Source organism: Xenopus laevis, chromosome 8L (genome assembly GCF_017654675.1).
Source record: "Xenopus laevis strain J_2021 chromosome 8L, Xenopus_laevis_v10.1, whole genome shotgun sequence".
NCBI classification, from domain to species: domain Eukaryota; kingdom Metazoa; phylum Chordata; class Amphibia; order Anura; family Pipidae; genus Xenopus; species Xenopus laevis.
Genome location: NC_054385.1, coordinates 106,727,816 through 106,742,050, shown reverse-complemented (window position 1 = coordinate 106,742,050; position 14,235 = coordinate 106,727,816). Strand labels below are relative to the sequence as shown.

Here is a 14,235-nt window from a genome sequence, read left to right as displayed (position 1 = left end):
TCTGATTTTCATCAGATGAATCTGATTTGGGCACAAATCCAAAGGAAATGAGTGTTGGGGTGCTGTGGGTGGCCTTTTATCCCACAAAAACAGGGACCAAGTGTTCAGAGTGATCATCGGTTGAAAGAATTTTCCAGTATGCCTTCGATGCAAGGCTTTTAAAAATGGAGGAAACTCTAAACCCCTAAAGGCAATCATGACAATGAGCGATCAAACAAGTCACTTGAACTCCAACATGCAAGTGGATAATCAATAAATATAAAAGGAAAATAGGGACAGTGTCCACAAGAAAGGGACAATAAGGTACTTGGCAAGGGGGCAGCAAGTTGGTAAAAAAAAACTGGCAATGTAAATATATACCAATGTCAATGATTTTGCTTTGTACTAATGAGGCAGGGCTGCTTCCAAGCAATTTATATTTCTGTACTTATATGAACAAGCCCTTGTGTTATTGTACTTTGCACAGCTTGGGTTAGAGGTTGCAGGTTATGGCTCATATTACTGACAAATGTGTCCAGCTCTGGACTGAGATCAATATAAGTCAGGTACACAGAGGCCCAAACAGCCCAATAAATAATGACTGTCTATGGCAACTTACAGCAGACCCTTTGGCATTTGCCAGAACCCACAGATTGCCAGTCCGGGCCGGAATGTGTCAGTGTTATCAAACAATTGGAATAGCAAATGGCTGAACTAGAATGTACATTGAAAATATGGTTGCCACCTTTTCTGGAAAAAAATACCAGCCTTCCTATAACTTTGTACTTTTTCCCTATAAATAACATTGGCATCAAGCAACATTTTTCCCGGGTTGATAAAATATCAGCCAGGTGGCAACCCTAATTGCACCAAAATATTTCAATACATGTCATTTAAAAGAGAAGAAGGAAAAATAATGAAAAAACAAATGAAGTTCAATTTAAATATATTAAACGTGAACATAAAGGTTAAAGATTGCTTCACTTTTAGTATTTTATAGAATGGCCAATTCTAAGCAATTTTTCAATTGGTCTTAATTATTTTTTTAATATAGTTTTTTATTTAATTGCCTTCTTCTTCTGACTCTTTCCAGCTTTCACATGGGGGTCACTGACCCCACCTCAAAACATATGACCTGTAAAGATACACGTATATTGTTATCGCTACTTGTTAGAACTCATCTTTCTATTCAGGCCCTCTCGTATTCACGTTCCAGTCTCTTATTTAAATTAGTGTATGGTTGCTAGGGTAAATTGGACCCCAGCAACCAGATTGCTGAAAATGCAAACTGGAAAGCTGCTGAATAAAAAGCCAAATAACTCAGAAAACACAAATAATAAAACATGAAAACCAACTGCAAATTGTCTCAGAATCTCACTCTCTACATCATACTAAAAGTTACCTCAAAAGTGAACAACACTTTTAAAGCTAAACCACTGCCACCCATTTAAAGGGTGGTTCACCTTTATGGTAACTTTTATTATGTTATAGAACGGCCAATTCTAAGAAACTTTTCGGTTGGTTTTCATTATTTATTTTTTTATAGTTTTATAGTTATTTGCCTTTTTCTTCTGACTCTTTGCAGCTTTCAAATGGGCGTCGCTGACCCCTTCTAAAAAAACAAATGCTCTGTAAGGCTACAAATATATTGTTATTGCTGCTTTTTATTACGGATCCTTCTATTCAGACTCTCTCCTATTCATATTCCAGTCTCTTATTCAAATCTATGCATGGTTGCTAGGGGAATGTGGTCCCTAGTTACCAGATTGTTGAAATTGCAAACTGGAGAGCTGCTGAATAAAAAGCTAAATAACTCAAAAACCACAAATAATAAAAAATGAAACCCAATTGCAAATTGTCTCAGAATATCCCTCTCTACATCATACTAAAATTTATCTCAAGGGTGAACATCCCCTTTAACTTCCAATTGTGCCACTGCCTATTTTAATTCTAGATGGCCACTGGGGTGATGGCATTGTTTTATTAAACACATATGGATATTTAAGTGGTATTTTAAGGTTATGGCGCCACTTTACATAACTCCTAAAAACTGCTGCAAACAGGAAGTATCCCGAGGCCTGAAACAAGAACACAGTGTACAGTTTCTCAACAGGGCGGCGGCAATGACGAATTGCTGGGTGTAGCCACGCCCTTCCCCATGACGAGTTGCTGGGTGTAGCCACGCCCTTCCCGTGGCGCCTCACAGTGTTGGCCTAGAAACTATAGGTGGGTGGGCGTGGCTCGGGAGTGCATTCAGCGATCACGGGGTCATTACGTCATATGGCGTAAGGCTTGAGAAACTGGGCGGCTTAAGGGTGAGATAAGAGTTAGCGCGAGCCGGTAGCAGAGGGTGTAAATTCCGGCTACTGTCACCGCGACCATCCGCGGCACTGAGCGTGTCCAGCTGGGATCTACGTTCCTGCTAATCCCCTGCTGCTGCTGGAGGAGGATGAAGGTCTCTTGCGAGGATGTAAACGGTCCCCGAAGCTCCCTGGGCCGGGCCTGGAATCACGTGTCGTGGCTGTACTATCAGTACCTTCTGGTGACGGCGCTGTATATGCTGGAGCCCTGGGAGAGAACCGTGTTCAGTATCCTTTCTGCCTATAGAGTCACACAGACGGTATATTCAGCTAATGCGTGTGTTCCTTGTGCTTTATTCCCTGTGCGGCTCTCAGGAGTTGTAACACAGCAACAGGTTGTATTCCCAGCCCAGGGCTCTGTGCTTGCTGCTGAGTACTTGAATGTTGTAATTAGTGTGTGTGCAGGGCACTAGCTGTACTAATAGTATGTACTAAAGGAAATACAAGTCCTAGTGTGTGTAATGTGAGTGCCAGCAACTAGCTGTTGTACCAACATCTCTAAGCAACACGTTACTCAAGTCTTATTGGCTGCACTTACACCCTGGAGACCTGACTACTAGAGACTGGCACATGCCCAGGGACCAATGGGGTACACTGGGGCCAATATTCACTACTTGCTTCTTGTTGGCCTGTTTGGGTTGCCACCTGGCTGCTATTTTACTGGCCTGGCTGGTAAAAATGATGATTGATCCCAATGGTATTAATAGGGACAAAAGATGAATATATAGGAAGGCCGGTATTCTTTTCCAGAAAAGGTGGCAACCCTAGGTCCAACAGATAGAGCCTATGATTAAAGTGGTTGTTCACCTTTGAGATAAATTTTAGTATGATGTAGACAGGGATATACTGAGACAATTTGCGATTGTTTTTTATTTGTTGTGGTTTTTGCATTATTTAGCTTTTTATTCAGCAGCTCTTCAATGTGCATCTTGGCCAATCTGGTAACTGGGGCCCAAACTACCCTAGTAACCATGCACTGATTTGAATGAGAGACTGGAATATGAATAGGAGAGGCCTGAATAGAAAGTTGAGTAATAAAAAATAACAATACATTTGTAGCCTTACAAAGCATTTGTTTTTGTTTTTTTTAGAAGGGGTCAGCGACGCCCATTTGAAAGCTGCAAAGAGTCTGAAGAAAAAGGCAAATAACTAAAATTATAAAAAAAAAAATAATTAAAACCAATTGAAAAGTTGCTTAGAATTGTCCATTCTATAATTTACTAAAACTTACCTTAAAGGTGAACCACCCGTTTTAACTGTTTGTAACCCGAAACGAGTGAGGCTGTGGACACCATAAACTTTTTTCACTTTGAACTAATTGCCTGGTGGAAGATTGCCTTTATTGAGTGTCTGCTCCAAAGAATTTTTCGCTAGTAGGTCCAACAGATATCTAGCAGGTTAGAGATTAAAGGTGGCCATACACGGGCAGATAAAGCTGCCGATATCGGTCGTTTGGACCGATTTGACAGCTTATCTGCCCGTGTATGGGGGCTTCCGACGGGTCTGATTTTTAACCGACTGACCCGTTGGAGCCCCTTGGCGCATCGGAATTCGATTGTTCGGCCATACAGCCGAACGTTCGAATTACCCCCGATATAGCCATGCCGTTAGTGGCATATCGGGGAAAGATCCGCTCGTTTGGCGACATCTTTGAGTCTACGGCCACCTTAAATTGGCAGCGGGCTTCACCCATCAATATCTGTCTAAAAGTCGGCCAGATGTTGATCAGTCGGGCTTAAAAATCCTGTTTGTTTGAGGACTGCATCAGTTTGTTCATGCGGCCCTCGATCCGATCGTTGGGCCCTAGAGCCCACAATCGGACAAGCCCGATATCTTCCCCCCTCCAGGTGAGAATATCTGTGAGAGATCTGCTCATTTGGCAGCCTTTCCAAACTAGTCATTCTCCATATGTATGACCAGCTGTACTGAATACTGGATTAGCCCCTTGTTGACCCAAGTTGTCTGGCTCCTTTGGATCTAACCTGCCTCACTTGTAGATGATGGTGGTCAGTTGTGGACACGCCTGGTTAATACAGTGCTGTGTGGGAGAGAGATTTAAACTACAGCCCTAATTAATGGTGCCTGCATTCTTCTGGACTTGTTTGTTTAACTTGGAACATTTAAATTTCTAACCCTCCATCTGATTTCTGCCAGTAGCTGAAGCTCTGTATTGTTGTTATTATTGTTGTTTTTCAGCCTTCCCTTAAGCTTCTCACATGGGCTCATGGCCACTGGCTAAACTTATGGATAATTCAAGATTGCACCTACATTGAGCTCAAACTTAAAGGGGTTGATCATCTTTGAATTAACTTTTAGTATGGTTTAGAGCAGGGGTCCCCAACCTTTTATACCTGTAAGCCACATTCAAATGTAAAAAGAATTGGGGGAAAAAAATAAGCTCCTGCTTTGAGGACACTGAGAGCAACATCCAAGGGGCTGGTGAGCAACATGTTACTCATGAGCCACTGGTTGGGGATCACTGGTTTAGAGAGTATTATTCAGAGACAATTTTCAATTTGTTTGCATTTTTTATTATTAATGGATTTTGAGTTATTTATCTTTTTATTCAGCAGCTTTCCAATTTACAATATCGGCAACCTGGTTGCTAGGGTGTAAATTACCATAGCAACCATGCATTGATTTAAATAAGAGACTGGAATATAAATAGGAGAGGGCCTGAATAGAAAGATGCGTAATACAAAGTAACAAAAACAATAAATCTAGGGATTTTTACAGAGAAATTGTTTTTAGTTGGGGTTAGTGACCCCTTTGGAAAGATTTAGAAGTAGAAGGCAAATAATTAAACTACATTCTTTAACATGCTAAAAGTTAACCACCTATTTAAAGGTCTTATTTTTTTGCAATTTGGTATGGAGGTGTTTGCTTGGTAAATTGCTGTATAAATGGACTGCAAATAACTACCTGTGCCAGATGCAGTATGTGCATGAACATTATAGGTTATGAAGTAACCCACCAAGTACCAGGCAATCTTTGTTGAGTGGGTGTCTCTATTTAAATAAATAGGTCCCCATGCAAAGTAGAGTTATTGGGGCTTGCACTTTGTAACTGCTAAGAATCCATCACACATAATGAGTTAAAAACAGGTAAAATTGCTTTTGAACACCCTTGTGTACATGCCCTCAGGTGTTGGAATATAGCCGCTAGTCTGTTCTCAACCGGATATCAGTATAGAGCATCAGCTTCTTGCAGAGAAGACACTGGCATTTGTGTAACAAGCAGTTAGACAGGTTTCATTTAGACTAAAGAGGTTGAACTTAATGGACGTGTATCTTTTTTTCAACCTAATTTACTATGCAACAAATTCAGCATTGTCCATTTTATTGTACATTTTTTGCATTGTGTGCAGCTCATTGTATTCTTTCTAGAAAAAAAAAAAAAGTCTATACATACAATAGAAAAAGTCCAGTGTGTGAAGATGAGGAGACCTGTTCTGTGCATAAGGAAATCCCATTTCTATAATCCATGTAATATTTGCATAATCTCTTCTCTATCTATCTATCTATCTATCTATCTATCTATCTATCTATCTATCTATCTATCTATTGGGAAATAAAAACTACATACAGGTGTATAGCTAGTGCTACTTGGTTTGTAGTCTTCATTCAGGCAGAGAAGTGGAGACCTAGGGGCATATTTATAAAAGGTAGAAGAGACGGTTCACTAGAGGAGGCCTCCACGGCTCTATTTTTCTTTGGCGGGGCATCCAGTTCTCACAGGCTTTAATTAAGCCGGTTCTAACCCGACTGAACCTGGGTAAAAGTTACAGGGGCCAGTTTGTGCAAAGAAGAAAAGGAAAATATAAATAGCACACGTGTATTTTTTGCAGGCCAAGATAGGGGAATACATTCCTGGTGCACTCCCAGGATCCTCTACTTCCGCCTCACATTCATTTGAATGGGGAATGTAATGTTGCTTTTCAAGCTGAAAGTTGTTGTTAACTTTCAGTATGTTATAGGATGTCTAATTCTAAGCAACTTTTCAATTTCCCATCTTTTTAAAAAATAAAAAAAACATTTCTTCTGAGCTTTTAAATGGGGGTCACTGACACCATCTAGAAACAAATGCTCTGTTAGGTTACTTTTTATTACCCCTCTTTCTATTGAGGCCCTCTCCTACTCCTATTCGAGTCTCTTGTTAAGATCAATGCATGGTTGCTGGGGTAATTAGGACCCTAGCAACCAGATTGCCAAAATTGCAAAACTGGATTGCTGCTGAATAAAAAGCTAAATAAACCACACAATATAAAAAATGAAAACCAATTGCATATTGTCTCAGAATATGACCCTTTTCATCATACCAAAGGTTATTAAAGGTGACCAACCCCTTTAAAACACTGACCCAGATAAAATGCACCATGGTGAGAAGCTCGTGGCAAACCTGTGAAAGTGCTGAGCCACGCTGCTTTTTATCTGGTGGAAGTCATGAGAAATAAACTGGTGATATGAGTGGGCGGGTGTGTAAGTCATTCAGGTAAGGTAGAGCGAGGCAGGGATTCATGTTTTAGAATCCACATTTAATTTGTAGCTTGGGATTTGATATGTTTCATAAGGTTCAGTGAGAGCCTGCAAATTTACTAAAAAGTTTGTACGGTATATCAATCTATAATGGACATTCTGTCCTATACATCTGTATTCTTGATGTTTTATATTTTCAGCAGGAACAGGTTGAGCACTAGTGATGTGCGGGTCGGGTTTCCTGACCCGCACCGGACCCTAACTCTCCCTGCTCCAGCCCGCGTCCACGCTTCCAGGGTCCTTTTGTAGACATGCCCCGCCAATGACGTCATAAAAGGGGCAGGGCGAGCAGACGCGAGACTATAAAACCGGAAGCCGTCATTTGAAGGTGGCGGGTGGGGACAGCAGGAAAAGAGCTACACCCGCGAGGAGCAGTGCTAGGTAGACCCAAACCCGTGGGTATCGGGTCGGCCCGCACATCACTATTGAGCACAATTCTCAATGATCAACATTCTTTTCAAATGAGTCTGCACAACATATTTAGGCAAATGTCTGCCTTTACTGTAAATCATCTCCTGTTTTTATGCCCCTGTGTATAAACCCTGCACAAGCAAGAACTGCTCACTCATCGTCCTCCCTGCTGGATGTGTATATAATCATGGACTTAAAGGAAAACTTTACCCCTCGAACAATGTAGGTGTCTATAAAAGGATATTGCATAAAACTGCTCATATGCAAAACCCTGCTTCATGTAAATAAACCATTTTCATAATATACTTTTCTAGTAGTATGTGCCATTGGATAATCATAAATTGGAAATTGCCATTTTAAAAAATAAGGGCTGCCCCCTGGGATAGTAGGATTCACAGTGCACACAAACATACCAAACAAAATTTACTTGTTGGGTCACACGAGCCAATTAACAGACAGAGTTCTGTCTTTTGCTTCCACACTTCTTCATGTTAGAGCTGTAGTATTTCTGGTCAGGTGATCTCTGAGGCAGCACACAGACCATCACAAAATGGTGGTTCAAGGCAAGAGATGTAAAAGGGCAAGATTTACTTAAATATATATTCCAGTTTGATAATATTCTTTAAAATGCCACTTAATTTGATATAAACTGTTACTTAAGTGTTCATTTTGGGGGTATAGTTTTCCTTTTAATGGAACAGTAAAACAAAAAAATGAAATTGTGTATTGTTGTGCTGCTTTAGTGACAGTGGTATGGTTACTTCAGAAACTCTACTATAGTTTATATAAACAAGCTACTGTGTAGCCATGATAACCGATAAGTTGTGTGCAGGTATAGGATCCGTTATCTGGAAACCCGTTATCCAATAAGTTCGGAATGATAGTTACATAGTTACATAGTTAAATTGGGTTGAAAAAAGACAAAGTCCATCAAGTTCAACCCCTCCAAATGAAAACCCATCATCCATACACACACCCCTCCCTACTTTTAATTAAAATTCTATATACCCATACCTATACTAACTATAGAGTTTAGTATCACAATAGCCTTGGATATTATGTCTGTCCAAAAAATCATCCAAGCCATTCTTAAAGGCATTAACTGAATCAGCCATCACAACATCACCCGGCAGTGCATTCCACAACCTCACTGTCCTGACTGTGAAGAACCCTCTACGTTGCTTCAAATGAAAGTTCTTTTCTTCTAGTCTAAAGGGGTGGCCTCTGGTACGGTGATCCACTTTATGGGTAAAAAGGTCCCCTGCCATTTGTCTATAATGTCCTCTAATGTACTTGTAAAGTGTAATCATGTCCCCTCGCAAGCGCCTTTTTTCCAGAGAAAAAAACCCCAACCATGACAGTCTACCCTCATAATTTAAGTCTTCCGTCCCTCTAACCAATTTAGTTGCACGTCTCTGCACTCTCTCCAGCTCATTTATATCCCTCTTAAGGACTGGAGTCCAAAACTGCACTGCATACTACAGATGAGGCCTCACCAAGGACCTATAAAGAGGCATAATTATGTTTTCATCCCTTGAGTTAATGCCCTTTTTTATGCAAGACAGAACTTTATTTGCTTTAGTAGTCACAGAATGACACTGCCCAGAATTAGACAACGTGTTATCTACAAAGACCCCTAGATCCTTTTCATTTAAGGAAACTCCCAACACACTGCCATTTAGTGTATAACTTGCATTTATATTATTTTTGCCAAAGTGCATAACCTTGCATTTATCAACGTTGAACCTCATTTTCCAGTTTGCTGCCCAGTTTTCCAGTTTAGACAAATCACTTTGCAAAGTGGCAGCATCCTGCATGGAACCTATAGTTCTGCACAATTTAGTATCATCTGCAAAAATAGAAACAGTACTTTCAATGCCCACCTCCAGGTCATTAATAAACAAGTTGAAAAGCAAGGGACCTAGTACAGAGCCCTGCGGTACTCTACTAACAACACTGGTCCAATTAGAAAATGTTCCATTTACCACCACTCTTTGTAGTCTATCTTTTAGCCAGTTCTCTATCCAGGTACAAATACTATGTTCCAGGCCAACATTCCTTAATTTAACCAGTAACCTTTTGTGTGGCACTGTATCAAATGCTTTAGCAAAGTCTAAGTAAATCACATCCACTGCCATCCCAGAATCGAGGTCTCTACTTACATTCTCGTAAAAAGAAATTAAGTTAGTCTGGCAAGATCTATTACGCATAAAACCATGCTGGCACAAACTCATAGTATTATGATTTGCTATGAAGTCCAGTATCTTATCCTTTATTAACCCTTCGAAAAGCTTTCCTAATACTGACGTCAGACTAACTGGCCTATAGTTTTGAGGCTGAGAACGGGATCCTTTTTTGAATAGAGGCACCACATTAGCAATTCGCCAGTCTCTCGGCACAATGCCAGATCTCAATGAATCCTGAAAAATTAAGTAAAGAGGTTTGGCAATCACAGAGCTAAGCTCGCTAATTACCCTGGGATGAATACCATCTGGCCCTGGACCTTTGTTAATCTTAACATGTTCAAGTCTCTTTTGAATTTCTTCATGTGTGAACCATGCATCATTAGTTGTATTACTAGAATTGGGAGTGTTAAGAAGGAAACCTTCACTTACTGGTTCTTCATTTGTGTACACAGATGAAAAATACGAGTTCAGAATCTGCGCTTTTATTTTGTTTTCATCAACCAGCTGACCCCCCTCTGATAGTAAGGGTCCCACCCCTTCCTGCTTCATTTTTTTACTATTGACATATTTAAAAAATAATTTTGGATTTTTTTTACTGCTTGCTGCAATATCCTTTTCTATAGCAATTTTAGCTTGCCTTATAGCTTCTTTGCATGATTTATTGGCCTCCTTGTACCTTATAAATGTTTCGGCTGTACCAGCTAACTTGAAAGCCTTAAAAGCACGTCTTTTCTTACCCACCTCAACACCAACGCTTCTATTGAACCAAAAAGGTTTTGCTTTGCAACGACGTTCCTTGCTTACAAGTGGAATATACTGACAAGTATATTTATTAAGCAGCATTTTAAAGACTTCCCATTTTTGTTCTGTGTTTAACCCTGTGAAAAGCATTTCCCACTTAATATGTTGCAGAGATGCCCTTATACTGTCAAAGTTTGCACGTCTGAAATTTAGTGTTTTAGTTACTCCCTTACAGAATTGCTTCTGCAACAGAATCTCAAAGGAGACCATGTTATGATCACTATTCCCTAAATGCTCACCCACACAAATGTTAGAGATGAGTTCAGTATTGTTAGTTATTACAAGGTCCAAAAGAGAGTTATTCCTAGTAGGTTCTTGAACGAGCTGGAATAAAAGATGGAAAGGCCATCTCCCATAGACTCCATTTTATCCAAATAAAAAAAAAAAAATTCCTTTTTCTCTGTAATAATAAAACAGTACCTTGTACTTGATCCAAACTAAGATATAATTAATCCTTATTGGAGTCAAAACCAGCCTATTTGGGTTTATTTAATATTTACATGATTTTCTAGTGGACTTAAGGTATGAAGATCCAAATTACGGAATGATCCATTATCCGTAAAACCTCAGGTCCTGAGAATTCTGGGTAACAGATCCCATACATGTAGTATACAGTACAATGGGATTCTAGATACTGTTGTTCGTCTGTTATTTGCTGTGTATCCTATGCACGAATGGCTGCCTCCATGGCTACACAGCAGCTTGTTTATATTCTACACACAACAGCAGTGTTTGACGCAAACACCAATGCAGGGCAACAATACGTTATATATTTTCATTACTCTAAAACACTTTTCATTTTTTTTGATGTTCCTTTCCCTTCTATTTGCTTTAGGCAGCAGCGGGAGGTGGCACTTCTCCCCATGAACTTTAACGCCTCCCTTTCACTGCCTTGTGCTTATGGTAACTCTGTTTTGTTAAAGGAGAACTAAATCCCCCTTTAGGCAAAAGTCCCCATGTTCGGCGCTTCGGTATTCTGAGCAGCGTATTGCGTATGTGCAGTTGGAGCAATCTTCTGGTTTGTTACACTGCACTTGTGCCGAAAGTTATGGAAATTGCCAAAGGGAAGGAAGACGCCCCAAAGAATACCGAAGCGATGAAGATGGAGCCCGTGAGCTCGCTGCCCTCTTCTGCAGGTGCGCTTCAGTATTCCTAGCAGGGACACAATCTGCTGTAGTACTGTGCAGAGGGGAGGGGGCAGTGGGGACATTGCCGAAAGGGGGGTTTAGTTCTCCTTTAAAAAGGAAATTTTACTTTTTTGTATGTTGTAATCCTTCATATTCCCTTGAGTAGGAAGTGTAACATGATACTTTTTATCAGGGATTCCTGCCCAATGGATTGGTATCACTATGATCCTTGAAATTCAATTACATTTCCTTCCATAGCAGAAAATCCAAACAATATTAAATATTAATAGTATAATAATATTGAATTAAAGATTAATTCATGGAAGATTTTGTTGGCTTAATAGATCTCGTGCTACAAAATGTAGTGCATGTCTAATATAACTATAGGTATGGGACCTCTTATCCCGAATGCTTGGGACCTGCTGCTTTCCGGATAAGGGATCTTTCTGTTATTTGGACTTCCATACTTGTCTACTGAAAAATCATGTAAACCATAAATAAACCCAATAGACTGTGTTTGCCTCCAGTAAAGATTTATATCTGTCTTGATCAAGTACAAGGTACTGTTTTATTAATACAGAGTAAAAGGAAATCATTTTTTTTTTTAAAAAAATTTGAATTATTTGTCTATGGGAGATGGCCTTCCCCAGAATTCGGTGCATTCTGGGTAGTTGGTTTCCGGATAACAGATCCCATACCTGTGCTATAAAAATCTGATCCTCTAACTACATCAATGATTTGCCAACCAAAAACACTGACCACTGCATTTTTCTGTCCCCAGAGATCGTATAACATACCGGATTGCTTGAAATTCCAACTGGGCATCGTGAAACATTTCCCAGCAGTTTGAATGTCCATTATTGCTTTCCCTGTCAGGCCTCTCCAAATTGATCCCTTGACCTCTCCCATTGACTTAAACAGTAATTAGGGCCAAAGTAGGATATATCTCGAAATTCAATTTTTTTTTTTTTTTTTTAAATAACTCAAATCGAGTTTGGATAATTCCCTAGTAGAATTTGACAAAATTTTCCATTTGACCCTTAATAAATCTGGCCCTAGATGTCTCACCTATTCTGCCCCAAGTCAGGAATGGCTGTCCAATATAATTATTCAAGAATTGTGGGTTACCTGCAAAAGGTAGGAAGGGTGACACGGGGAGGCAAATTTATCATGGGTCAAATTTCAGATTCATGCGAGTTTTTAAAAACTCCCGAAATTTATTAATACAATCAAATTTTTAAAACTCTGATGAATTCAATCGACCAGAAAACTAGAATCAATTCGAATTGAAAAAAAACTCAATTTGAGTTTTTTTTCTCCGAAAAAAACCTCTCCAATGTCAGGAAGGCTGCAAACACTCTCCCATTTACTTAAACAGCAATTTGGCAGGTTTTAGGTAGCAAATAGTCGAATTCGAGTTCTTAAAGGGCCAGAGTATGATGAATATCAAAAATTAATTTTTTTTTTAAAACTCGTATCGTATTTGAATAACTCCCTAATCGATTTTGACCCTTGATAAATATGCCCCTAAGAGTCTATGATGTACTGCACAGCCGTCTCTAATTGTGGTATAAAGTAAAGGGTTGTCCTTAATATCACATGAGCAGGTGTATCAACTCATAAATGTTTTGTTATTGTTGTTGGCAAAGCGCAATCTTCCTTAACTTCACTTTTTCAGATTCGATGCTGGTGTCGATTGTGGGAATGGCGCTATACACTGGCTATATCTTCATGCCCCAGCACATCCTGGCCATCTTGCACTACTTCGAGATCGTTCAATGACCCAGAATAGCCCTGCTTTACAAGGGAGGGCACGAGCCGCCCCTGTGATGCTGTATCTGGCACCAGCGTATACCTACACAATGGAAATATGGTTGTAGGACAAACGTCCCAAGGTGGGATGAATAGTATCACCCGTGAGCCGCTGGACTCCTTCCATCCCTCGCAGGATGATCAACACACAGCGTCACTCAAACTGGAACTTAACCGTTTTGTTGCCACAAAAGCCTGCAGCTTGGTGTCTGGTAGTCCTTTCTGACAACAAAAGGGTTAAAAAGCAGTATTTATAGACATTTTTTAAATATTGCACAGTAAATGTATTTTATGAAGTCATAACTTGCCTGTCATTCCTTTAACACCCACCAACGTATAACTTTTTTATATTATTGTGACGCTTGTAGCAGTGATAATCTGCTTTGTACACAAATGAATCTGCACTTCTCACTTGTACAGCCGCAGTTCTGACACAATCGTGCGGAAAAGTTAAAAGAATACTTTTAGGGGTATTGTTTGCTCTGGTTTTGTTAACCGAATTTAACCCAAATACAGGTTTTCTTAAAATTCACGGGGGTGTCTGTATATTTATTCGAGTGTGTGTGTCAATTTGATATGGTTCTTTGATAGATGACTGAAGGTACACATGGGGCAGATTTATCAAGGGTCAGTTAGTAAATTTGAATTAGAGTTTTCGAGTGTTGAAATTCACACGTTTGAATTTTAATCCCCCTATTCCAATGTAAATCTGAATGTGAGATTTATCACACCTCGACCAGGGAAACCGTCCTAATTCAAACATTCACCACCTAAAACCTGCCGAGTTTATGTACAAGTCAATGGCAGAAGTCCGTAGAGCCAAGTGGAGATGTTAAAGGAGAACCCATAACATAAAAAAAACCCTACCCTACGTAGACCTCCTCCCCCCAGGCAGAACATTTTTCGTGCCATTTTTCACAACTTTCGGAAATTTTCGTGACTTTCAGCGGCATGTGCAGTTGTTTGGGACCGGAATATTACTCCCAATTGTGCATGCGCCGAAAACAACTTTGTCTGCTTCCAA

The 14,235-nt window shown here is 39.9% G+C and overlaps 1 protein-coding gene across 1 annotated transcript; it reads left to right on the top strand.

Annotated features, from left to right (window-relative positions):
* The first annotated feature begins 2,321 nt into the window (after positions 1–2,321).
* sptssa.L (serine palmitoyltransferase small subunit A L homeolog) lies at positions 2,322–13,743 on the top strand. Its single transcript, NM_001092102.1, is given in 2 exon segments — positions 2,322–2,567; positions 13,078–13,743. Coding segments are annotated over 2 exon segments (243 nt in total). The 5' UTR covers positions 2,322–2,428; the 3' UTR covers positions 13,182–13,743.
* The last annotated feature ends 492 nt before the right edge of the window (positions 13,744–14,235 follow it).